This window comes from Chiloscyllium plagiosum, chromosome 4 (genome assembly GCF_004010195.1).
Source record: "Chiloscyllium plagiosum isolate BGI_BamShark_2017 chromosome 4, ASM401019v2, whole genome shotgun sequence".
Classification (NCBI taxonomy): Eukaryota; Metazoa; Chordata; class Chondrichthyes; order Orectolobiformes; family Hemiscylliidae; genus Chiloscyllium; species Chiloscyllium plagiosum.
Genome location: NC_057713.1, coordinates 1464152 through 1492064, shown reverse-complemented (window position 1 = coordinate 1492064; position 27913 = coordinate 1464152). Strand labels below are relative to the sequence as shown.

General features: G+C 45.0%; 1 protein-coding gene across 5 annotated transcripts in view; it reads left to right on the top strand.

Moving 5' to 3' along the window:
* The window catches only part of LOC122548789 (anion exchange protein 2-like), a 232087-nt gene that overhangs the window by 128549 nt on the left and 75625 nt on the right, over positions 1 to 27913 (top strand). For all 5 annotated transcript variants that reach the window (XM_043687561.1, XM_043687558.1, XM_043687560.1 and 2 more), the window contains exons 3-5: positions 19098 to 19263; positions 22508 to 22740; positions 26702 to 26859. In XM_043687561.1, coding sequence (XP_043543496.1) covers positions 19098 to 19263; positions 22508 to 22740; positions 26702 to 26859 — 557 coding nt within the window. The remainder of the gene's footprint in view (positions 1 to 19097; positions 19264 to 22507; positions 22741 to 26701; positions 26860 to 27913) is intronic.

Here is a 27913-nt window from a genome sequence, read left to right as displayed (position 1 = left end):
CCTCCAAGCACCTATTGCACTCTCAGCTACCTTCTCCCCAGCTCCACCCCCCCTCACTCCCATTTATCTCTACACCCCGGCTCCCTGTCTCATTCCTGATGAAGAGCTTTTTCCTGAAACGTAGATTTTCCTGCTCCTCAGATGCTGCCTGACCTGCTGTGCTTTTCCAGCGCCACTTTTAACTTGACTCCAATCTCCAGCATCTGCCCAGGATATGTGTGTTGTCCCAGTCAAAATGGTTTCCTCCTTAGTCTGTATGTATAGAAACTGGTGATAGTGGGTCGTGTCCTTCGGTGGCCAGTTGGTGTTCATGTATCCAGTGGCAAGTTTCCTGCTAGTTTGTCTGATGTAGTGTTTTTACAGTTCTTGCACAGTATTTGTTTAGTTTTGATATTTTAGTTTTGCTGGTCATATCTAATGGTTGCTTTCGGTTCATTAGTTGCTGTTTTAGTGTGTTGGTAGGTTAGTGGGCTACCATGATGCTAAGGGGTCTGAGTAGTCTGGAAGTCATTTCTGATAGGTCTTTGATGTAAGGTAATGTGGCTATAGTTTTTGGTTGTGTTGTGTCTACTTTTTTGGGTTTGTTTCTGAGGAATCGGTGGATTGTGTTTATTGGGTACCCATTTTTCTGGAAAATGTTGTATAGATATTTTTCTTCTGCTTTTTGTAGCTCAGTGCTGCAGTGTGATGTAGCTCGTTGAAATAATGTCTCGATGCAGCTCTGATTGTGAGTGTTGGGATGATTGCTTCTGAAGTTAAGTATTTGGTCTCTGTTTGTTTTTCTGTAGACTCTGGTTTGAAGCTTCTGTTAACTACGTTGAACTGTCATGTCAAGGAATGGGAGTCTGTTGTCATTTTCCTCCTCTTTTCTGAATTTTATGCCTGTCAGGATATTATAGTCCAGTTAGCCTGACCTTGATTATTGGTAAGATTTTAAGGGTCCATTTTTATGGATTAAATTATGGAGAACTTGGAAGTGCGTAGTAAAATAGTACTGAGTCAGCATAGCTTTGTCAAAGGGAGGATATGTTTGACAAATCTGTTAGTTATTTAAGGGGATAATGAGCAAATTAGACAAAGGAGAGCCAGTGGAAGTGATGTATTGGATTTCCAAAGGCCTTTGACAAGGTGCTGCACAGGATAATGCTAAGTGAGGTAAGAGCACAGAGTGTTAGCAGCAAGGATAGACCATTGGCTGATAGGCAAAAGGCGAAGAGTAGGGATAAAGGGGTCTTTTTCAGAATGGCAACTGGTGACTAATGGAGTTCCGAAGGTGTCAGTGTTGGAACCACAACTATTCATGTTGTACATTAATGATCTGGATGAAAGAACTGAGGGCATATTTGCAAAGTTTTCAGATGACGCAACGATGGATAAAGGCTTTGGTGGTGTTGAGGAAGCAGGGAGGCTGCAGAAGGACTTGGACAGACTAGGAGAATGGCCAAAGAAGTGGCAGATGGAATACTTTGTGGGAAAGTGTGAGGGTTTACACTTTGGAAGGAAGAATAGAGACAGAAACTATTTTCTAAATGGTGAAATCTAAAGAACAAAAGGACTTTAGGATCCAGACTTCAGGATCCTCTTAAAGTTAACATGGAGGTTCAGTAGGCAGTATGAAGGCAAATGCAATGTTAGCATTCATTTTGAAAGGGCTAGAATTGAACAGAAATGTACTGTTGAGGCTGTATGAGGCTCTGGTCAGGCCACATTTGAAATATTGTGTGCAGCTTTGGGTCCCATCTATAGGGATGAATGTGCTGACCTTAGAGAGGGTCCGGAAAAGGTTTACGAGAATGATTCCATATGTAGGGGTTACCACACAAGGAGTGGTTGAAGACTCTGCGTCTGTACTCGATGGAGTTTAGAAGGATGAGGGGAATCTTATTGAAACTTAGAGAATACTGAGAGGATACTCGATTAGAGTGGATGTGGAGAAGATGATTCTTGTGGAGGGCGAGTTTAAAACCCAAGGGCACAGGGTTAGAGTGAAGGGATAACTCTTTAGATCTGAGGTGAGGAGGGATTTCTTCAGCCAAACAAATGGTGAACTTGTAGCCTCCACAGTTGCCTGTGGTGAACAAATAATTGAGTGTATTTCAGACGGAAAAAGATTTGTAATTAGTAAGGGGATCAAAAGTTACGGGGAGAAGGCAGGAGAATGTTTAAGAAACATATCAGCCATGATCAATGGGCCAAATAGTCTAGTTCTGCCCTTATATCTTATGGTCAGTACGTATATCTGAAGAATACAGAAATGGTCAGTGCCTGAGGGCTTATTATATCAATCAACATTTCATGCCAGTGATTGGTTTTTAATGAACAGTTTCAGGCCCTTTTCACTGACAGATCTATTTTCAGTCATGCTGACACTAATAAATAGATTGCCCTTCACTCCTGGATTTTATAATGTCATCTGATTCCCGTGATGCAGTTTCTGTCTCGTCATTGCTAGCCATTCAGCATCCCAAGTCTGCAGTATCAGTTACGAACCTTTGTTTTAAATCAATTAATTTAGTATTTGTTTTCTTGGTATTAGATAGTTTTTCGATATTAAACCTGCCCGGAAACAGAATTCAATTTCACCGAATTTGGAAGCTTCAGGTTATCTTAAAACGATCTCTCTGTAATTCCTGCTGAGTCACTTCAGTTGTAGTTACAGGGACTTCGTTTAAAAGCTGCTCCTGCAAAACGCTCTCCAAACCAGTTAAGTCCCTCACCCCAACATAAAGCTATATGCTGAGCTGTGTAGTCCTCTGTCCACCACTTCATTTTTGTTTACAGGGTCATAAAGCATGGTCCAATTCATTCGTGCTGACCAGACATCCCAACCTGACCTGGTCCCATTTGCCAGCATTTGGCCCACCCTTGTTATTCACAAACCCATCCAGATGCCTTTTAAAATGTTGTAATTGTACCAGCCTCCACCACTTCCTCTGGCAGCTCGTTCCATACACGTACTACCCTCTGCATTGTAAAAGTTGCCCCTCAGGTCCTTTTTAAATCTTTCTCCTCCCACCTTAGTTTTGGGCTATCCCACTCTAGGAGAAACACCTTGGCTATTCACCCTATTCATGCCCCTCATGATTTTATAAACCTCTTTAAAGTCACTCCATAATCTCCCACACTCCAAGAGAAAGAATCTTTCGCCTATTCAGCCTTGGAAGCATGCCTCAATGTTGTCATCATCTCACTAATGTCAGTAAGTGACATCTCTTGTTGTAAAAACCCATCTGGCTCACGACTGTCCTTTTGGGAAGGAAATATGCTGAGTTTTCCAGGTCTGCTCTGCATGTGACTCCAGACCCATAGATTCTGGGTGAACTGTAACTGCCCTTTGAAGTCCAAATCCATCAGTTTAAGGGCAATTATGGAAGTGGATATTTTGAATTCCCTACTCCAGAGTATTGTGAGTACTCCATTGTTAAATATATTTAAAGCCGGGATGGACAGATATTTGGTCTCTCAGGGAATCAAGGGAGAGGAAAGTGAATGGGAAAGTAGAGTTGAATCCACAGTTCAGAGGTGATCGTGTTAAATGGTGGAGGGAGCTTAATGGGTTGAGTGCTCAACTCCTGCTCTTCTTTCCTATGCTATTGAGTAGATGACGGGCTAACAAAAACAGACATTGCTGGAAAAGCTCAGCAGGTTTGGCAGCATCTGTGAAGAGAAATCAGAGTGAATGCTTTGGATCAGGAGACCCTTTCTCAGTTCTGAAACCCAAAATGTTAACTCTGATTTCTCTTCATAGATGCTGCCAGGCCTGATGAGTTTTTCCAGCAATTTCTGTTTTTGTTTCTGATTTACAGCATCTGCAGTTACTTCAGTTTTTAGATGACAGGCTACTTTAGAGAACTTGCTGAGACCAAATTGGTTGCTGCATTTCCTGCATTGTAAGAGTGTCTATGCCTCAAATTGTACTTAATGGGCAGTGAACCATTTTGGAATGCCGTAAGGTTCTAAAAGTCGCTACAGAAATGCAGCTCTCCAGCATAGTCGATGACTTTGAGGCTCCATTGTACTTCAGAGCTGAGACCTTCCTGCCTTGTAGGTTACAGTCAGCATTTGGACCTTCAGGTCCACGAGAAGGTGACTACTTCCCTCCCCCTGTCTGTGTGAGGGCTCTTTGGCTCGGGAGCAGCTGATTCCTCAGTGTGCTGTAAAGGACGCCGTCTGTAAATGTTTACCGTGTGCTGCGGGTATAGCTTTTTGCATCGTGCTAATGGGTATCCCGTGGTGTGGGACACTGCACCGTGTCCTTAAATAAATGGCAATGTTATCAGTCATTGTTAACAAAGCAGCCTGTTCCAGGCACGAGGGAGCTTGTCAGGTTAAATCTATGGTGATAAAAGTGATTATCACAAAAAGGCTATTATATGTGCTTTTGATGGGATTTGGCAGTGATGTTCCGACTGCCGTTAAGTCAGAGAGCGTCTGCAAGCCTTGCTAACGGATACTTAAGAGCTGGCTACTAACGCCAGTTATTTTCCAACATGAGCGAGGTAAGGACTGTTTCCATCTCCCTCCTGTTATTAAAGCATGAGATATAATTAATCAGCAGGCCAGGTCAAAGCAGTGGAAAGAGAAATGAGGACAATGTTTCACATCGATAAGTGCTCATCAGAGATGAGTGTGGTGTTGTCAGAGGGTCAGTGTTTTAGAAGTGCTGCACTGTCGGAGGGTCAGCGCTGAAGGAGCGCTGCACTGTCGGTGTCAGTGCTGAGGGAGTGCCGCACTGTCGGAGGGTCAGTGCTGAGGGAGTGCTGCACTGTCGGTGTCAGTGCTGAGGGAGTGCCACACTGTCGGAGGGTCAGTGCTGAGAGAGTGCCGCACTGTCAGAGGGTCAGTGCTGAGGGAGTGCCGCACTGTCGGAGGGTCAGTGCTGAGGGAGCGCTGCACTGTCGGTGTCAGTGCTGAGGGAGCGCCGCACTGTCGGAGGGTCAGTGCTGAGGGAGCGCTGCACTGTCGATGTCAGTGCTGAGGGAGTGCCATGCTGTCAAAGGGTTAGTGCTGAGGGAGCGCTGCACTGTCAGAGGGTCAGTGCTGAGGGAGTGCCGCACTGTCGGAGGGTCAGTGCTGAGGGAGTGCCGCACTGTCGGAGGGTCAGTGCTGAGGGAATGCCGCACTGTCGGAGGGTCAGTGCTGAGGGAGTGCCATGCTGTCAAAGGGTCAGTGCTGAGGGAGTGCCGCACTGTCGGCCAGTCAGTGCTGAGGGAGTGCCGCACTGTTGGCCAGTCAGTGCTGAGGGAGTGCCGCACTGTCGGCCAGTCAGTGCTGAGGGAGTGCCGCACTGTCGGAGGGTCAGTGCTGAGGGAATGCCGCACTGTCGGAGGGTCAGTGCTGAGGGAGTGCCATGCTGTCGGCCAGTCAGTGCTGAGGGAGCGCCGCACTGTCGGAGGGTCAGTGTAGAGGGAGCGCCGCAAAGTCAGAGGGTCAGTACTGAGGGAGTGCCATGCTGTCAAAGGGTCAGTGCTGAGGGAGTGCCGCACTGTCGGCCAGTCAGTGCTGAGGGAGTGCCGCACTGTCGGCCGGTCAGTGCTGAGGGAGTGCCGCACTGTCGCCCGGTCAGTACTAAGGGAGTGCTGCACTGTCGGAGGGTCGGTAGTGAGGGAGCACTGCACTGTCGGCTGGTCAGTGATGAGGGAGTGCCGCACTGTCGGCCGGTCAGTGCTGAGGGAGCGCTGTGCTGTCGGCCGGTCAGTGCTGAGGGAATGCTGCATTGTAGGAGGGCCAATACTGATGGAGCACTGCACTATCGGAGGGTCAATACTGAGGGAGTGCTGCATTGTCGGCTGGTCAGTGCTGAGGGAGTACCTCGTTGTCGGAGAGTTAGTGTTGACGTAGCAATGCACATTCAGATGGTCAGTGCTGAAGGGTGCTGTGCTTCTTGCAAAGCTGTCTTTTGAGTGAGATATTAAAATAAGTCTTCACTGAGATCTCTTCTCCCATCTGTGAGTTTAGTGGTAAAGGATTTCAGTATTTGTATTTGAAGAGTTTCTGATACGGTCGCCCTCCAGTGGACATTTCCGGTTACATCTCCTCACTCACCTTTATTCCTGCACATGCCTCACATGCACATCATAACACACAATCTGTCATCCACCCCGGTATGTGAGAACACACAGACACTCACCAGTTCACACTATCCCTTACACCTTCCCTTATAAAACATAGAAAAGTACAGCACAGAACAGGCCCTTCGGCCCACGATGTTGTGCCAAGGATTAATTCTAATGTAAAATAAAATAACCTAACCTACGCACCCCTCAATTCACTGCTGTCCATGTGTATGTCCAGCAGTCGCTTAAATGTCCTGATGACTCTGCTTCCACCACCACAACTGGCAACGCATTCCATGTGCAAAGCACCTACCTCTGACGTCTCCTCTATACCTTCCTCCGAATATCTTAAAACTATGACCCCTTGTGCCAGTCAGTCCTGCGCTGGGGAAAGGTCTCTGGCTATGACTCTATCCATGCCTCTCATTACCTTGTATATCTCGATCAGGTCACCTCTCTTCCTCCTCCTCTCCAGAGAGAAAAGTCCGAGCTTCGTAAACCTTTCTTCATAAGACAAGCCCTCCAGTCCAGGCAGCATCCTGGTAAACCTTCTTTACATCCTCTCCAAAGCCTCTGTATCTTTCCTATAGTAGGGTGACCAGAACTGGACACAATATTCCAAGTGTGGTCTCACCAGGGTTTTGTAGGACTGTAGCAAAACCTCGCAGCTCTTAAAAGTGATCTCCCTGTTAATGAAAGCCAAAGCACCTTATGCTTTCTTAACAACCCAATCCAATTGGGTGACAACTTTGAGGGATCTATGTACTTGAACACCAAGATCCCTCTGTTCCTCCACACTGCCAAGAATCTTGTCTTTAATCCTATATTCAGCGTTCAAGTTTGACCTTCCAAAATGCATCACTTCGCATTTATCCAGGAAATAGACTATATGCATTCATCCTATCTATGCCCCTTATGATTTTATAAACTCAATAAGGTCACCTCTCCCTCTTCTACTTTCCAAGGAATAAAGTCCTACCCTGGCCAACCTCGCCCTATAACTCAGGCCTACCCGTTCTTCTAACAACCTCGTAAATCTTCTTTGCACTCCTTCCAATTTAACTATGTCCGTCCTATAACAGGGTGACCAAAACTGTACACAACGTCTACAACTACAACATATTGTCCCAACGCCTATACTCAATGTCTCGGCCGATGAAGGCCAGCATGGTGCCATTTCTCAGCCCAGCTCTGTATCCTGTCTGTCACGCTCCAGCCTGCAATTGCCCTCGATACTATCAATGACACCTCCAACCTTTTGTGTCACCTGCAAATTTACTAACCCATCCCTCAACCTCCTCATCCAAGTCATTTATAAAAACTACAAAGCGCAGAGGCCCAAGTACGGAGCCCCGCGGGACACCACTCAACACTGACCTCCAGGCAGAATACTTTCCATCTACAACCACTCTCTGTCAGCCTACCAATTCTGAATCTAGATAGCCAAATCTCCCTCTATCCCACACCTCCTGACCGTATGACTGAGCCTGCTGTGGGGAACCTTCTCAAATGACTTGTTGAAGTCAATATACACCACATACACTGCTCGATCTTCGTCGACCTGTCTTGTCACCTCCTCAAAGAACTCAATAAGATTTGTGAGGCATGACCTGCCCCTCACAAAGCCATGCTGACTGCCTTTAATCACACTATGCTTTGCCAAATAGTCATAAATCCTATCCCTCAGAATTCTTTCCAAAACCTTGCTGACCACAGACGTAAGACTGATTGGTCTGTAATTGCCAGGGATTTCCCTATTACCCTTCTTGAAAAGAGGAGCAACATTCGCCTCCCTCCAATCCTCCGGTACGACTCCAATGGAGAGTGAGGAAGAAAGATCTTCGTCAGCGGCTTAGCAACCTCCTTTCTCGCTTCCTGGAGCAGTCTAGGATAAATCTGGTGTGGCCCTGGGGACTTGCCAATCTTGATGTTTTCCAAAATTTCTAGCACATCAACTTCATCAATCTTGTTCCGTTCAAGCGTGTTCCCAGCTCCTCAAAGTTCTCATTCACAACAAGGTCCCTTTCCTTAGTGAAAATCAAAGCAAAAAACTCATTTAGGACTTCCCCTATCTACTCAGACTCCACGCAAAAATTCCCTACGCTATCCCTGACCAGCCTTACCTTCTCCCTGATCATTCTCTTATTCCTCACTTATGAGTAAAATGCCTTTGGGTTCTCCCTAATACTTCCTGCCAAGCCTTTATCGTGGCCCCTCCTGGCTTTCCTCAGTCCATTTCTGAGCTCCTTTCTAGCAAGCCTGTAATCCTCTAAAGCTGTGCTAGACCCTTGCTTTCTCCACCTTATGTAAGGTGCCGCCTTCTTTTTGACGAGAAGCTCCTCTGTTCTCATCATCCAAGGCTACTTAATCTTACCCCTTCTTAGCTGTCTTAGAGGAACAAATTCGTGCATCACTCGTAACAACTGCTCCTTAAATAGTCTCCACATGTCTGCTGTGCCCTTTCTGTGGAACAATTGCTCCCAGTCTGTATTTACCAACTCCTATCAGATAGCGTCATAATTTCCTTTGCCCTAATTAAATATCTTGCCTCCGTAACTGCTCCTTTCCCCCTCCAAGGCTATGGTAAATGTGAGGCAGTTGTGGTCACTGTCACCAAAGTGTTCTCCCATTGCGAGATCTGACACCTGACCTGGCTCATTGCCGAGCACCAAATCCAAAATGGCCTCTCCCCTTGTCAGCCTGTCCACATACTGACTAAGGATACCCTCCTGAACACACCTGACAAAAACGGCTCCATCCAAACCATCTACACTAAGGAGGTTCCAGGCGATATTCGGAAAGTTGAAGTCATCCATAACAACAACCCTACTATATCTACATTTTTCCAAAATTTGCTGGCCTGTGTGCACACCATTGCTCACATTCTTGCTTCCTCTCACATTCACAATCATAATTACGCAGTCTTAGACACACGCTTCCCTATTTCTCATTCTCACACCTGTACCCCTGTGCATGGGCAGATTAACTGTTTCTATCTCAGCTGCACCCATATACCCAATCTCTATTGTAACTCCTACTGTCACCCTCTTACTCTCTCATTCCATCTGTAATTCTCGCTCATCGGTTCTTATTCTTACACTCCCAGTCTTGCTGTCTTATTCACTTGCTCTGTCACTCTTCCTCATTCACAGTCACTCACTCTGACTAATACTTACTTCTCCTCAGTCTCTTGCATGCACGGACACATTCTCTCACAAGTAAGAGCATGCTGTTACACACATTCACACAAACACTCAAAACTGCTCTTGATTAGGTAAGGTTAATATTGCTGACATGGGATAGCTAATGTGTACATCATGCAGGAATCATTCTGTTACTGTACATGAAAATCACAGGATGGCTGTGTCACTGGGAGGACAGAGAGGATACAGCAGAAGCTGAGAGAAGCATCGGGGCAGAGAGAGCAGAGCCATGGGGATTGAGATTGACTCTGAGGTGGTGGAGAGTGACGGTGAATTCTCTCCCACCAATAATGGAGTATCAACTGTGAGCTGAGGCATAAATACCAGGTATACATGGGGAGTCCAGACTTGCAATACGTCAAAGAATGGCAGAAGCTCAAACAATCATTGGAAGGCTGTGGTGGGTCAAACTGATGGAGGAGTGGGGTCGATTGTTGTTTGTGAGGGAGCTGGGCTGACTGAGCTCAGGTGCAGACCTGGTGTCTGGAAGGCACTTCAGCAAGACTGAGAAACAAGTTTGGGGGGAGATCAGTAACAGTCGAGTTCAGGAGGGTTTGTGAAGGATTGCTCTACCCATTCCCTCCCCCATCTTGATCCATCACCTTTTGCCACACATTACTGAGCGTTGTTCATGAATGGAAATTTTACTCCCAAATTGAGTGTGTCAAAGCCAGTGTTACTCCTCTGGTGTTATGGAAATCAGTAAACTTTGATATGAAAGCTAACTATTAAATCCTGGGAGTTAGTTTATATCAGAGCAGGTTACTGCACCTACCGAAAAGGCTGCACTCTATAACCTAGTGATTTCAAATAAACATGAGCATTGGACTATAACCTGGTGTCGTGTGACTTCTGATTTAGTAGGCCATCAGGGGGAGCTCTCTTTCCTCTATGTGTGCATGTCCCTCTCTCTCTCTCTCTCTCTCTCTCTCTCTCATTCTATCTCTCTCTCTCTCATTCTATCTCTCTCTCATTCTCTGTCCCTTTCTCTGTCTCTTTCTCATTCTGTCTCTCTGTCTCACACTGTCTCTGTCTCTCTCTCTCTGTCATACTCTGTCTCACTCTCTCTCATACTCTCTGTTTCTCATTCTCTCTCTCTCATATTCTCTCACTCTCTGTCTCTCTCTCTCTGTCACTGTCTCTCTCTCTCTACAGGCACCCTGCCTCTATTCCTGATGAAGGGCTTTTGCCTCCCTTTGTAACTGGATTCTGGACTTTCTGACTGGGAGAACTCAGTCAGTCTGAATTGGGAACAGCACGTCCAACACCATCACACTGAGCACTGGTACGGGCACCCCCACCCCCTCGATTTTCCTGCTCTTTGGATGCTGCCTGACCTGCTGTGCTTTTCCAGCACCACTCTAATCTAGACTCTCTCTGTCATACTCTATCTCTCTCTCTCTCTCTCATTCTCCTCTGTCCCTTCTGTCTCTTTCTCACTGTGTGTGTGTCTCTCTCTCTCTCACATACTCTGTCTCGTGGTGGGACGGGGGTGGGGTTGCCCTGTACAACCGATGTCCTGTACAGCCACAACATGGCCTCCCAACTTCTGTACTCAATACTCTGACCAATAAAAGAAAGCATACCAAACGCCTTCTTCACTATCCTGCAACTCCGCTTTCAAGGAGCTATGAAGCTGCACTCCAAGGTCTGTTTGTTCAGCAACACTCTCTAGGACCTTATCATTAAGTGTCTAAGTCCTGCTAAGATCCCAAAATGCAGCACCTCGCATTTATCTGAATTAAACTCCATCTGCCACTTCTCAGCCCATTGGCCCATCTGGTCCAGATCCTGTTGTAATTTGAGGTAACCCTCTTCGCTGTCCACTACACCTCCAATTTTGGTGTCATCTGCAAACTTACGAACTGTACCTCTTATGCTCGCATCCAAATCATTTATGTAAATGACGAAAAGTAGAGGACCCAGCACCGATCCTTGTGGCACTGCACTGGTCACAGGTCTCCAGTCTGAAAAACTACCCTCCACCACCACCCTCTGTCTTCTACCTTTGAGCCAGTTCTGTATCCAAATGGCTAGTTCTCCCTGCATTCCATGAGATCTAACCTTGCTAACCAGTTTCCCATGGGGAGTCTTGACGAATGCCTTACTGAAGTCCATATAAATCACAGCCACCACTCTGCCCTCATCAATCTTCTTTGTTGCTTCTTCAAAAAACTCAATCAAGTTTGTCCGATGTGGTTTCCTACGCAAAACCATGTTGACGATCCCTAATCAGTCCTTGCCTTTCCAAATACATGTACATCCTGTCCCTCAGGATTCCCTCCAACAACTTGCCCACCACCAACATCAGGCTCACTGGTCTATAGTTCCCTGGCTTGTCCTTACCACCCTTTCGTAAACAGTGGCACCACGTTTGCCAACCTCCAGTCTTCTGGCACCTCATCTGTGACCTTCGATGATACAAATATCTCAGCAAGAGGCCCAGCAATCACTTCTCTAGCTTCCCACAGAGTTCTAGGGTACACCTGATAAGGTCCTGGGGATTTATCTACCTTTATGCATTTCAAGACATCCAGCACTTCCTCCTCTGTAATATGAACATTTTGCAAGGTGTCACCATCTATTTCACTACTTTCTATATCTTCCAGATCATTTTCCACAGTAAATACTGACTTGTTCCCCACTACCCCGCACCTCGCCTCTGCTGGCTCTTCTAATGGGCACCTTCCTCTCTGCCATTCTACGCCTTCGCCATGTAACCTGTATGCCGAGCTGGAAGGTTTTGTTGCAAACGTTTCGTCCCCTGTCTAGGTGACATCCTCAGTGCTTGGGAGCCTCCTGTGAAGCGCTTCTGTGGTGTTTCCTCCGGCATTTATAGTGGCCTGTCCCTGCCGCTTCCGGTTGTCAGTTTCAGCTGTCCGCTGTAGTGGCCAGTATATTGGTTAGAACAAACGGTCTTACCACAAATTCAACCCAAACTCTGAGTCAGATACGTTGATGACACCTTTGTAATCATTAAAAACACGGAAATAGAGAAAATACACCGGATCATTAACTCCAAACTCACAGGAATCCAATTCACGAGGGAGGAAGAAAAGGACAACCAACTCCCATTCCTAGACGTGATGGTACAGAGAACACCGAACGGAGAATTCACCACAAAGGTACACAGGAAAGCCACACACAGACCAAGTCCTGAACTATGAAAACAACCACCCCAATACACACAAACGAAGTTGCATCAAGACACTATTCAAAAGGGCCACAACACACTGCAGCACACCAGAACTGCAAAAAGAGGAAGAGGAACACCTATACAAGGTATTCGCCAAAAACGGATATCTTCTTCACCCTTCCCTTCTGAGTAACGGGGACAGGCTCCGTGCCAGAGACCTGAGCCCCGTTACAAAGTATCCTTAGTAGCCACACACGCAGATGACAAGCAACATGAATTTGACTGGGACAACACTACCATTATAGGGCAAGTGAAACAAAGAACAGCCAGGGAATTCCTAGGAGCATGGCACTCATCCACAAACTCCATCAACAAACACTTGGACCTGGACCCAATATACCGGCCACACTGGCCACTGGCTGAAACTGACAACCGGAAGCGGCAGGGACAGGCCACTATAAATGCCGGAGGAAACACCACAGAAGCGCTTCGCAGGAGGCTCCCAAGCACTGAGGATGTCACCTAGACAGGGGACGAAACGTTTGCAACAAAAACTTCCAGCTCGGCGAACAGAACCACAACAACGAGCACCCGAGCTACAAATCTTCGTACAAATTTGGATGTAACCTGTATATTCGTCCTTTCAAGCAACTGTTCATTTTCCTCTTGAGAACCTTGATTGAACCTGCCTGTACCAGAGTCAGTCGGTGCATTCGAGATCTTAATTAAATGCTGTGCAGAAATAATTTTGCTCACATTTCTTTTGCCAATGACTTTTGATATGTGCTCTCATTCTCGATTCTTTCACCAAGCATAACTTTCTTTCTATTCACTCTGTCCTTTTTTTTGATTAGGTTCCTAGAGTATGGAAACAGGCCCTTCAGGCCAACAAGTCCACACTGACCCTCCGAAGAGTACCCACCCAGACTCATTCCCTATCCTATATTTACCCCTGATTAATGCACCTTACACTATGGGCAATTTAGCCTGCACATCTTTGGATTGTGGGAGGAAACCAGACCAACCGGAGGAAACCCACACAGACATGGGGAGAATGTGCAAACTCCACACAGGCAGTTACCCGAGGCAGGACTCAAACCTGCATCCTTGTGCTGTGAGGCAGCAATGCCAACCACTGAGCCACCCTGCCGCCCCATTATCGCATGGTTTTGCAAACTTCTATCAAATTCCCTGATGGCACTTTCTGTTCTCCAGGGCTACTGGTTCTAACTTCTGTTAGTCTTCATAATTGAAGCTCCCCATTCTTGTGTTTTGTTATGGTTTGGGGACAGAGATGAATCAACCTCAGAGTCTTTGCATGAGCCGTTTTGCACAACCCACACATTCTGTTTTAGAGAGAGTGGGATGGTCCCGGAGACTGTAATTTCTCACGGCCACCCGTATGCTCCTTTTGTTTTATAAACACACAGCAGTTATTTGCAGTTAACTGCAAAACTGAATTTATGCAGTTAAGCTGATAGCATCTCGAGTCGTATTTCAATGTGAAGCTTTGTTGAAAAGACTAGAATTGATGAGGGAGATAAAGGATTTACCAACATGCAGCATTAAAAGAGTACAACAGAAACTAGTTTTGCCTGCGCTATCTCTGGCTCTTCAGTTGGTTAGCAGCGCAGCCTCCCAGCACCAGGGAACTGGAGTCGATTCCAGCTTCGGTCGACTGTCTATGTGGAGTTTGCACATTCTGCCCGTGTCTGCGTGGGTTTCCTCTGATGCTCCGGTTTCCTCCCACAGTCCAGAGATGTGCAAGTTCGGTGAATTGGCCGTGCTAAATTGCCCATAGTGTTCAGGGATGTGTAGGTTAGGTGCATTAATCAGGAAATGTAGAGTAGTAGGGTAGAGGAATGGGTCTGGGTGGGATACTCTTCGGAGGCTCGGTGTAAACTTGTTGGGCCAAATGGCCTGTTTCCACAGTGTAGAGATTATATGAATTCTATGAACTGGTACTTAGTACCCACTTAGTTCTGTCCCCATTCTTTTACATTTTTCGTTTTCAAATCTATCTTGACGCTATTCAATTTACCCAGCCATTTGGTGACCACTGGCCACAGGTACTTTTCACAATAATGGGTTTGTTCACAGAATGTAGCATTGCACCGACCCAAAGAATGTTCCACCAGTCTCTCTTTAGAAGTAGGAGAAAGTGAGGTCTGCAGATGCTGGAGATCAAAGTTGAAACTTTATTGCTGGAACAGCACAGCAGGTCAGGCAGCATCCAGGGAACAGGAGATTCGACGTTTCGGGCACAGGCCCTTCTTCAGGAATTCCTGAAGAAGGGCCTGTGCCCGAAACGTCGAATCTCCTGTTCCCTGGATGCTGCCTGACCTGCTGTGCTGTTCCAGCAATAAAGTTTCAACTCTCTTTAGAAGTACTCTAAGTAATTATTTACACAATGTCCCTTCACCAATTTAGCATAATAATATAATTAACATACTATTAACAAATCCTTAATAACTTTTAAACCCTATGATGTCACATAAGATTTTTCAGGAGATAACGTTATCCCTTTGAACCCATTAATTCTGCTCTATCATTCACTGAGGTAGTGGCTGATCTGATAATTCTCAATTCCACTTTGCTGTCTTCTCCTTGTAACCCTCGATTTCCTTCCTGATTAAAAACCTGTCAATCTCAGTCTTGAATATATTTAATGACCCAGCCACAACAGCCCTCTGTGGCAAAGAATTCCACAAATTCACTACATTCTGAGAGAAGACGTTCCTCTTCATCTGTCTAAAATATGCAAACTCTTACTCGTGACCTTATCAAATCCCCTAAGAATCTTGTACAGTTCAATAAGGTCACCTCTGATTATTATAATTCCAATAAGTACAGACCCAACCTACTAAACCTCTCCTCTTAAGTAATGTCCCTCCATACCTGGGATCAGCCTAGTGAATCTTCTGTGGACTGCCTCTAATAAAAGTATTTTTTTTTAGATTTAGAGTCATGAAGATGTACAGCATGGAAACAGACCCTTCGGTCCAACTCGTCCATGCCAACCAGATATCCCAACACAATCTAGACCCACCTGCCAGCACCCAGCCCATATCCCTCCAAACCTTTCCTATTCATATACCCATCCAGGTGCCTTTTAAATGTTGCAATTATACCAGCCTCCACCACTTCCTCTGGCAGCTCATTCCATACAAGTACCACCCTCTATGTGAAACAGTTACCCCTTAGGCCTCTTTTATATCTTTCCCCTCTCACCCTAAACCTATGCCCTCTAGTTCTGGACTCCCCGACCCCAGGGAAAAGACCTTGTCTATTTTTCCTATCCATGCCCCTCATAATTTTGTAAATCTCTATAAGGTTACCCCTCAGCCTCTGACGCTCCAGGGAAAACAACCTCTCCCTATAGCTCAAATCCTCCAATCCTGGCAACATCCTTGTAAATTATTTTCTGAACCCTTTCAAGTTTTACAACATCTTTCCGATAGGAAGGAGACCAGAATTGCAAGCAATATTCCAACAGTGGCCTAACCAATGTCCTGTACAGCCACAACATGACCTCCCAACTTCTGTACTCAATAAGGAAAGCATACCAAATGCCTTCTTCACTATCCTATCTACCTGCGACTCCACTTTCAAGGATTTGTTTCCTTGAACAAAACAGTTCACAGTATTCAGTCGGCTAACTTGTGTCTTTTACAGTATATGGTTTTACTAAGGCCTCCTTACTTTCATTCAAAAACATAAATTGATGGAAAAGCTCAACAAGTCTGGCAGCATCTGTGGAGAGAAATCAGAGTTAATGTTTTGGGTCGAGTTCTGAGGAAGGGTCAGACCTGCTTAGCTTTTCCAGCAATTTCTATTTTTGTTTCTGATTTATAGCATTCATACTTCTTTCAGTTTTCATCCCTATTTTGATACTCGATTCTCTTTGTAATAAAGGTCAGTGTTCTGTTTGCCTTTTCTGTTACCCACTGGATGAGATGCTAGCTTTTTGTGATTTATGGATGAGGACTCCTAAATCCGTCTGTCCGGTCATTTTTGAGTCTTTCTCCATTAGGTAATAATCAGCTCCTGTATTCTTCCTGCCAAAGTGAACAATCTCACATTCCCCAGTGCCATGTTTTTGCCCACTAATTTAACCTGTCTATGTCCCTAGGTAGATACTTTGAGTCATCCTCATCAGTTATTTTCTCACCTATTGTTGTCATCCACAGGCTTGAATATGGTGCATTTAGTTCCCTCATCCAAATCATTAAAAGTGACTGTCACAAAAATAAAACAGGAAAGGTGTCCTGACCATGGCGAACAAGGGAAATTCGAGATGGTATTAGATCCAAGGAAGGGCATACAAATTAGGCAAAAAGAGCAGCAGATCTAAAGATCAGGAGCAATTTAGATTTCAGCAAAAGTGGACAAAGGGATTAATTAAGAAGGAAGGAAGAGTGGGAGAGGAAGCTTGCAAACTGATTGTAAAAGCTTTTATCAATATGTGAAGAGAAAAAGATTGGTGAAAACAAATATAGGTCCCTTCCGCTAAGAGATAAGGCAAGTTATACTGGGGAGAAGGATGAGATGGCAGACAAAGTAAATAGTTATTTTTGTTCTGTCTTCAGAAAAGTGGACACAAATAATGTCCCAAACATGTTGGGGAACACAGGGTTTAGTGAGAGGAAGGAACTGAAGGCAATCAGTATTAGTAAGGAAATGGTGTTGTGGAAATTGGTGCAATTAGGGCTAATAATTCCCCAAGGCTTGATAATCTACATCCAAGAATGTTTATGGAACTGGCTGTAGAAATAGTGCATTTGTGGTCATCTTTCAAGATTCCATTGACACTGGAACAGTTCCTCTGGGTTGGAAGGTAGCTAATGTAACCTCACTGTTTAAAAAAGGAGGTGGATAGAAAATACAGAATTATAGATTGATTAGCCTGACATTGGTGTGGGGAAGATGGAGTTTATTATTAAAGATTTAATAGCAAAGCCCTTAGAAAACAGTGACAGGGTCGGCGTGGATTTTCAAAAGGGATTTCATGCTTGACAAATTTATATGAATTTTTGAAGATGTAACCAGTCCAAGCAGTGATGCCTGCAGTACACCACTAGTCACTGCTACCCACTCGGAAAAATGCCTGTTTGTTCCCTGTCTGCTGACCGGTTCTCTAATATCTTCAATTTTGCAGATGGCACAAAGCTGAGTGGGAGGGTGGACTGTGAGGAGGATGCAGAGATGATTTGGTGTGCTTAGGACAAATCAAATGAATGGGCAAGTATGTGGCAAATGAAGTATAACCTCTCAGTTATCCACATTGGTAGCAAAAACCGGAAAGCAGATTAATCTCTGAATAGCGATAGTTTGGGAAAGGAGGAAGTGCAATGAGACCTGGATGTCTTTTGTGCACCACTCACCTGAAGGTAAGCATACAGGTGCAGCAGAAGAGGGCAAATGGTATGTTGGCCTTTATAGTGAGGGAATTCGAGTACAGGGGCAGAGATGCCTTGCTGCTATTGTCCAGGGCCTTGGTGAGATTACAACTCGAATATTGTGTGCACTTCAGTCTCCTTACTTGAGAAGGCTATTCTGGCTATGGAGGGAGTCGGACAAGAGTTTACCAGACAAATTCCTCGAATGTCACAACTAACTTATGAGGTGAGACTGGATTAACTAGGACTGTATTCACTGGAATTTCAAGGAATAACTTTGGCAGGGTTGGGGAGATCTCATAGACACTTATAAAATTCAACAGGACTGGACAGGGTAAACACAGGAAAGAGGTTTCAGATTTTTCAGGAAGTCCAGAACTAGGGGTCCCAGTGTGAGGATGCAAGGTAGGCCATTGGATTGCCTGAGGAAGTAGTGGATGCAGGTACTATTACAATGTCTAAAAGATATTTGGATGGATACGTGATAGGAAAGGTTTGGAGGGATATGGGCTAGGTGTAGGCAGGTGGCTCAGTGGTTACCACTGCTGCCTCACAGGGCCAGGGACCCAGGTTCAATTCCAGCCTCTGGTGACTGCGTTAAATTTGCACATCCTTCCCGTGTCTGCATAGTTTTCCTCCGGATGCTCCACAGTCCAAAGATATGCAGTTTAGTTGGTCATGCTAAATATACTAATAGCATCCAGGGATGTGTGTATTAGGTGGGTTAGCCATGGGAAATGTAGGGTTAAAGGGTTAGGGTAGGGGGTGAGTCTAGGTGGGGTGCTCTTCAATGTTGAGCCAAATGGCCTGTTTCCACACTGTAGAGATTCCATGATGATTCTAGGTGGGACTGGTTTAGTCTGGGATTATGTTCGGCATAGATTAGTTGGACTGAAGGGTCTGTTTCCATGCTGTATGACTCTATGGCTCTATTTAAGACTGAAATGAGGAGAAATGTCTTCACCTAGAGAGTGGTGAGCCTGTGGAATTCTCTGTCACAAAATGTGGTTGAGGTAAAAAATTCCATGTTTTCAAGAGATATAGATTTTAGGACTAAAGGACTCAAAGGAGATACACTGAGTAGGATGAACAATCATGATCACAGTGAAGTAGGGCTGAATGGTCTATTCCTCCTATTTTCTGTGGTTCTATATTAGGCGGCTTCCTCCTTATGGAGCTAAATCCTGACACTGTGTAAACTGGTTGGCCATCCAGACAGGCCAAGCTTTGGGTAGATCCAAGGCAAAGAAACTGTTGTGACTAGAAGCGGGATTCTTAACCGCTGTTTCTGTTTGTTTTCCAGACCGACCAAGATGTGCAGCCTCCATCATTGTCCAAGATTGAAGATGAGGATGAGGGTGACCTGAACAAGACTTGGGGAGTTGAGAGATTTGATGATTTGCTACATGATGCTCCCAGTCGGAATGTGCAGGAAGTGCGGCGCACATTTGATGAGACAGATTTTGAGTGTGAGTTCTGTGTGTGTGAGATTTTTAAACTGCTACATTGTCTAATGTTGAGGGTCAAGATTCTGCAATGACCAGCTGGAGGCTCATGCAGCCTGAAACTGAGACCGTGAGGTCAAAGATATCCTGCTTTGGACAGAGCTACCCTGTGACAACCGCGCCTCAAAGTGAAACTCCACTGTAACTTCCAAAAGTAATTTAGAGAGATTGAGTTTGTTCGGATGGAAATGTAAAATTCAAGGTATTGATGATGATCAAGTAAATGGCCAAAACTGTGACAAATATGTTTCTATGTAGGCAGGTGTAAGGACATCCACTTTGTACCTAAAAAAACATGGAGCAGGGTACCTTCGAAATGGTGAAGAGCTTGAAACTGTGAAGGCCCAAAGAAACTTAGGGGGTCCAAGTGCACAAATCGTTTAAATGCCAGGAATAGATACAGAAACTAATGCACAAATTAAATGATCCTGGAGAACTAGAATGCAAGGGCTGGGAGGGAGTGGCGGGAGGAAGCAGGGGCTGCTGGTGGTTGTACAATGTCTTGGGCAGACCACACCTGGAACCACTGTGAGCTGTCCTCAGCTCCATATCTTGGAAGGTGATATTGAATTTGGAGGGAGCAGAGTATAGACTCACCAGAGTGACACCAAGACGCAAACAGTTAAATTATGTGAAGATGTTACACAAACTGCTGACTGTATTCCCCGAAAGCTAGTAAGGTTAGGGGGTGATTTGATCAAAGTTTTCAATATGAGGAACAAATGCAGTAATCTCAAAACTGTTTTCACTTGTTGGAGTGAGAATGGTTGTGGGGTGTGGTTTTGGACTTGGAGACATTGTCCAAAAGCTAGTATTGGATTTTTCAGCAGTGAAATTAGTAACCAGTTCTCGGCATGCAGCAATACAAATGGCAACTTGAACTCAATCATTTGTTCATTTTAAATATGAGAGCAATAGATTTTTTGTTAACCAGTGCTTTTATGGATATAGGACGAAGGTGGCTAAATGGAACTTGGTCTCAGATCAGTTATGATCTGGTTGTGTGATGGAACAGGCTTGTGGGGCTGAAAGGCTCCTTCTGTCTCTCTGATGATCTTAAATGAGAAATGTGGCAGCTGTGGTGGAAATGGGGGTTTTCAGGTGGTCAGGGAGCAGTGGTTCTGGTGCTGACCTCGCATCCTATGTCTGGAGAATTCCATCACACATTGTGAGGGCAGGAGGTTCTCAGCTGAGTTTTAGTAACGAACCAGCAGATTGCATGGCCTTGTTTAGCTTTCCTAGGTGCCATCCAAGACCTTTCCAGGCTTGTTGAATTCAGACTGTCAATTTAGCCCAGTGGAATTTAAAGTGGGTATTAATCTATTGCGTTCACCAACTATGTTATGATATCACCAGAAGTCTTGCCTCGTACAAGCCCTTGGATTTGATAGGTCACCTCAACTTCTAAAAGTGAAAAGACTCTTCCTCAATTCCCCCTCCCCATGCTTTGGAAAACATCTTTCTGTTTGTGTGGAGCTTCTGCAATTATAGAGTCATAGAGATGTACAGCATGGAAACAGACCCTTCGGTCCAACCCGTCCATGCTGACCAGATATCCCAACCCAATCTAGTCCCATCTGCCAGCACCCGGCCCATATCTCTCCAAACCCTTCCTATTCATATACCCATCCAAATGACTCTTAAATGTTGCAATTCAGGGAAAACAGCCCCAGCCTGTTCTGCCTCTCCATATAGTTCAAATCCTCCAACCCTGGCAACATCCTTGTAAATCTTTGCTGAGCCCTTTCAAGTTTCACAACATCTTTCTGATAGGAAGAATTGCATGCAATATTCCAACAGTGGCCTAACCAATGTCCTGTACAGCCGCAACATGACCTCCCAACTCCTGTACTCAATACTCTGACCAAAAAGGGAAAGCATACCGAATGCCTTCTTCACCTTCCTATCTATCTGTGACTCCACTTTCATGGAGCTAAGAACCTGCACTCCAAGGTTTCTTTGTTCAGCAACACTCCCTAGGACCTTACTATTAAGTGTATAAGTCCTGCTTGTTGAATCTGGGGACAGTCTGCAAACATATTTGACCACAGCTTCCAAGTATGTGTGCTGCATAGGGCCAGACGATCCCTACCTCATCCAGACTGGATTTGGTTCTTCGTGTGGGGGCGTTTTCTCCTGTCAGTCTGTTCTTAGGTACAGGTCGCTGCTCCTAGGTTTTTTTTATTCATTCACGGGATGAGGGTATTGCTGGCTAGGCCAGCATTTATTGTCCAGAGGGCAGTTAAGACTCCATATCACATTGCCGTGGGTCCGGGATTGCATATAGGCCAGACCAGGTAGGGACGACAGTTTCCTTCCTTAAAGGACATTAGTGAACAAGATGGGTTTTTCCTGACAATCAGCAATGGATTTGTGGTCATCATTAGTCTCTTAATTCTAATTTATTTTTAATATTAAATTCAAATTGCACTGTCTGTTGTGGTGAGATTTGAACTCAGGTCCCTAGAACATTAGCTGGGTCTCAGAGTCCAGCGATAATACCATTAGGCCATTGCCTCTCCTGGTATCCTCTAGTCTCCCACCCAACAGAACTTCATTGATTTGTGATGCTGGGAAGCGTGTTGGGCTATTCTGCCAAGGGGATATTTGTTGCAGTGTCTGTATGGAGACTGTAACCTGTAGAATTCTCTCCCTAACCCTCTCTGCTATCCCCACTATCTGTTTAAGATACTGTTTTCAGCCTTCCTCCTTGACCCAGTCTTTGATCTCCCGTCCTTCGGTCTCTGTATATGACTATCTCCCCTTTGAAACCATTTAAGTGCAAGCTGTTGAGCTCATAATATAGTCTGCTGCTCCTGCACAGTATTGAGGGAATGCTGCAGTCAGGTGTTCCAGCTTCTGACTGAAATGTTACATTGAGGTATCAGCAGCTCTGTCAGGGGGATGCAAAACATCCCATGATGTGATGTTGATTAAGAACATATTGTTCATGTTCTTACTGATACTGTGACCAATAGTTAATCTTCAGTCTCCAGCTCTGAAGCCGGTTATTGGTTACTATCACATTAGTATCAGTGGGAGCTTGCAACGTTTGACTTGGTGGCCACATTTCTTACATCAACACTGACCACGCTTCTGAAAATACAGAATTGGCTGCGGGGAGGAGGAATGGTGCTCCTGAGGTTGTGAAAGGCAAGTCTTCCTTTATACAAGTGTTTAACATTATTTCTCTCTCTCTTTCCAAAAGACCATCGTCATTCCTCCCTTCACACTCACCACCCACTTTCCACGCACCTTCCGTCGGAAGGAAGGAGGAAGAAAGGGGCGCACCAGAAGAAAGTCAAAAAGACTGCCTCTTCTCCGACTGGCGCTCCTACCATAGAGGAAGGGGATGAAGAGGAGGAGCAGACAGATGGTGCACAGGTGAAGCTGGCTCCTCCAGAGGAATCCATCAAGTTAGACGATGTGCGTGATGTTCAGGTGAGAACCAGAAGGCAAATAGGGGCAAACAGGGAAATCAGTTCTGAGCCTCCCAAGTCATGGGGTCTCGACTTGACTGAAGCAGGGATGCAGATGGTAGACAGTAAACTGGTTAATATGAAGACGCCATGATTGTTCTCCTTGAAGCAGCAAGGCCAAATGGTGACTTAATCGAAAACCAAGATCATGAAGGGTTTAGATAGAGTAAATAACAAGAAACTGTTTCTAGTAACACAGGGGTCAGTAATCACAATTTTTGTTTTTGTATTTCATTTATTCACAGAACGTAAGTTTCACTGTCTAGGCAGGTATTGATTTCCCATTCCTAATTAGTCTAAGGGCATTACGAGTCAACCACATTGCAGTGGGATTTGAACCCAAGTCCCAAGAAGGTTGGCCAATGGTTCTGGATTACTAGCCCAGTGACACTGCCACTAAACCATCACGTACCCGTTGGGATAACTGGCGAAAGAGGCAGGAAGGAGATCAGAATAATGTTTGCACTCCTAGTTCTAAAAAGCTGATGGAAGCATATTCAATATTAACTTAATCTATAACAAAAAGAGTAAGATGGACACCTAGTTTAGAGTGGTGGGAGGAGAGTTAGGTGCTGAAAGGTTTAGTGGGAATAGAGGTAAGAGAATGGTCGGTTGTATAATTTATATTCTCGGGGCTACATGGAGGAAAGCAGGAAGTAGGATTCGGTGAATTGCTTTTGCAGAGAACTGTTATGACTCCCTGCCAAATGTCTTCCTTCCATTAGTAACCATTCCATAATTCTATCATTCATGTTCTAACAAAAAATAAATTTTCAAGAATTTGTTTTTATTTACATTCTCTAATACCAGGGACTATCCTCGTGCATGTGTTCTGCACTCTCTCTAAAGCCTCAATATTTTTCCAGTATCACTGGAGATCTTAAAATGTTTATAGGTAGCTAAATCCCTGGTACTTGATCAAGTGTATTCCAGGACATTGTCAGTAAGCTAGGGAAGAAATTGCTGGGCACCTATAGATATTTGCATCATCGACAGCCGTGGGTGAAGTGCTGGAAGACTAGAGGGTGTCTAATGTTGTGCGAGGAAAAGCTGGAGAACTACAGACAGGTGAGCCTGATGTCAGTGGTGGTAGGTTTATGGTTGGGCTTCTGAGAAACTGGATCCACATGCATTTAGAAAAGCAAGAACTGATTAGGGATAGTCAGCATGGCCTTGTGCATGGGAAATCATGTCTCACAATTTTGGTTGAGTTTTTTGAAGAGACCAAGAAGACAGATGAAGGTAGTGCAGTAGCTGTTGTCTACATGGACTTGAGCAAGGCCTTCGACATGGTGGACTAGTTAGTAAGTTTAGATCATATGGGATCCATGGAGAGGTAGCCAGTTGGATACAAAATTAGTTTGATAGTACAAGGTAGAGGATGGTGGTCGAGAGTTGATGTTGAGACTTGGGGGCCTGTGATCAGTAGTGTGCCACAAGGATTGGTGCTGGGTCCACTGTTCATCATTTATATAAATGATTTGGATGAGAATATATGAGGCATGGTTAATAAGCTTGCGGGTGATACCAAAATTGCTAGTATAGTGGACACAGATGAAGTTTATCTAAGATTACAATGGAATCTTGATCAATTGGGCCAGTGAGCCGAGGAATGGGCAGATGCAGTTTAATTTAATGAATGCGAGGTATTATGTTTTGGTAAGGCAATCCAGGTCAGGACTTTGCAGTTATGGTAGGGCCTTAGGGAGTGTTATTGAACAGAGAAACCTAGAGGTGTAGGTACGTATTTCCTTGAAAGTGTTGTCGCAGGTAGACAGTGTGGTAAAGGAGATGTTTGGTATGCTTGCCTTCATCCGTCTGAGCATTGAGGACAGGAGTTGGAATATCATGTGATAGTTGTACAAGACATTGGTAAGGCCACTTTTGGAGTACTGTGTACAGTTCTGGTCACCCTGCCTTAGGAAGGACATTATTAAAGTGGAAAGGTGCAGAAATGATTTACAAGGATGTTATTGAGAATGAAAGGTTTGAGTTATAAAGAGAGGCTGGATAGAATGGGTTTATGTTCCCTGGAGGTTCAGAGACTGAGAGGTGACATTATAGAGGTTGATAAAATCATGAGGAGCATAGATAAGATGAATAGCCAAGGTTTTTTCCCCAGATTTGGGGAGTCCAAAATTAGAGGGCATAGGTTTAAGGTGAGAGGGGAAATATTCCTCTCTCTTCTTCAGGATTCCTGAAGAAGGGCTCATGCCTGAAACGTCGATTCTCCTGCTCCTTGGATGCTGCCTGACCTGCTACGCTTTTCCAGCAACACATTTTCAGCTCTGATCTCCAGCATCTGCAGTCCTCACTTTCTCCTGAGGAAGTGTAGAAGCAGGTATAATTAGAACATTGAAAAAACATTTAAACAAGCATGTGGGTATGAAGATTTAGAGGAATATGGGCCAAACGCAGGCTCTGGGACTTGTTCACTTTTGGAAACCTGGTGGACATGGACGAATTGGGCTGAGGGGCCTGTTTCTGTGCGGTATATCTCTATGATCTATGGCTGTATAACTACAGATACTGGAGATCTGAAACAAAAACAGAAAGTACTGTAGAAGCATAAACTCTGTTTCTCTCTCCACAGATATTACTGCGAGACCTGCTGAGTTTCTCTTGCACTTTGTTTTTGTTTCAGCAGTAACTTGCTGTGGGACTTGGTTAACTAATTAAAAAGGTGAAATTTGTAGCAATAGCTGTACAGGGCTGTGGAGTCAATCGGGTTGCAGTTTTACAAAGGCAGCACCAGATCAATGGATCAAATAGCCGCCTCATGTGTGTGTGGATAATTGAGTTGTTCTGGTTTAGGCAGTGATCAAATAAGCTGTGTGTGTGAAGTTCTCCAACTCATCTTTGAGCAAGGAGAGGGGCGAAGGTGAAGACCACTACTTTTCATCATTTATATAAATTATTTGGATGTGAACTTAGCAGGAATGATTAGTAAGTGTGCAGATGTTACTAAAATTGGAGGTGTAGTGGACAGCGAAGAAGGTTACCTCGGAGTACAATGGAATCTTGATCAGATGGGTCACTGGACTGAGGAGTGGCAGGTGGTGTCTAATTTAGATAAATGCGAGGTGCTGCATTTTGGAAAGGCAAAGCAGGCTGGGACTTATATACTTAATGGTAATGTCCTCAAGAGTGTTACTGAACAAAGAGACCTCAGAGCGCAGGTTCAAAGTTCCTTGAAAGTGGTGTTGTTGGTACATAAGATAATGAAGAAGGCTTTTGGTATGCTTTCCTTTATTGGTCAGTGTATTGAGTATAGGAGTTGGGAGGTCATGTTGTGGCTGTACAGGACATTCTTTGAATATTGTGTGCAATTCTGTTCTCCCTCCTAACAGAAAGATGCTGTGAAACTTGAAAGGGTTCAGAAAAGATTTATAGGGATGTTGCCAGGGTTGGAGGGTTTGAGCTATAGGGAGAGGCTGAGTAGGCTGGGGCTGTTTTCCTTGGGTGACCTTATAGAGGTTTATAAAATCAAGAGGGGCATGGATGGAGTAAATATGCCTTTGCCCTGGTTTGGGGAATCCAAAACTAGAGGCCATAGATTTAAGGTAAGAGGGGAAAAATTTAAAAAGGACCTAAGGGGCAACTTTTTCACACAGAGGGTGGTGCATGTATGGAATGAGCTGTCAGAGGAAGTGGTGGGGGCTGGTACAATTACAACATTTAAAAGGAATCTGGATGTGTACGTGAATAGGAAGGGTTTAGAGGGATATGGGCCAAGTGCTAGCAAGTGGGACTAGATTGGGTTGGGATATCTGGTCGGCATGGACAAGTTGGACCAAAGGATCTGTTTCTGTGCTGTACATCTCTATGATTATGATTCTATGACTTCAGCTCAGAAGAGGGCAGCAGGTTGTAGCCCCAGTGACTCTTAGTTCACCGTTGATGTTTTTTTTGCTGTTTTCCAGTTCTTTGTGTCTGATGAGGAGTCAGAAAGTAGCTCTGCAGCCCCGCACCTCCCTGATCACAGCCCAAAGCAGCAAGATGCACAGCCTCTTGTCATCAAGCCAGGGACGGTCAGCCAGAGCAACAAACTTACCAGAAGCAATGAACAGATCACACCACTGTAAGTACCAGGATTTGCCAACGGTTATATTTCCCTTGAGAGCCACTGCCTGCCTGTGTACGTGACCACTGGGACCCTGTCATGCTTTTGTCAGGCCAGATTCACTCCCCAGCTGTACTTTTCCTGCTGATCCTTTCCATTGTTGTAAAGATCATATAATCATACATATAATCCCTACATGTGGAAACAGACTATTTGGCCCAACAAGTCCACACTGACCCTCTGAAGAGAAACCCACCCAGACCTATTCCCCTATCCTATTACTCTACATTTCCCATGATAATACACCTAACCTACACATACCTGAACACTATGGGCACTTTTGCACTGCCAATTCACCTAACCTGCACAACTTTGGATTGTGGGAGGAAACTCAGGGGCTGTGTGATTTGTGTCCCAGTCTGTACAGGGGGCATGAGGTTTGTGCTCCCGTTTGTACAGGGGGCATGAGGTTTGTGCCCCAGTTTGTACAGGGGGCATGAGGTTGTGTTGCTAATGACTCCTGCTTTGCGGTTGTGCTGTATCTCCAAATTGAATGAGATTCAGTTGGTTTGAAATGGTGTCTGGAGTGTGCAGAGACTGGGGCCCTTCCCTCACCACCTGACATCCAGCTTGATGCAAGGACACATCTGAAATGGACCCACATCTTGCGTGCCAGCAGAAAGGATCTCTTTCAAGGTGCCCGTTCCAGCCTGTACCACAGCGCAGAATGGAATGTAGTGTCCTGTGGGTCAGTGCCACATGAGGGTGCGACATCTTGTGATCCTGATCAACAACAGAGCCAGAGAGATGAGAACTTTTTGTGACGGTCTGGAACATGCTCTTTAAGAGGGTGACAGAAGCAGATTCAGTAGAATCAAACAGAAATTTGGGCTGAATATGCTTTATCATCCTAATTTCAACTCCCATCATTTCTCTATAAATCTGAGAGCTAGTTACTATATTCCTGACTTTCCCCATATTTCCCTGCCCTTTCTCTCTCCTCTCCTTTTACCTTCTATTTCCCTGCCCATCCTCCCTCCCTCCATTTCCTACCCACCCTCCCTCCCTTTCC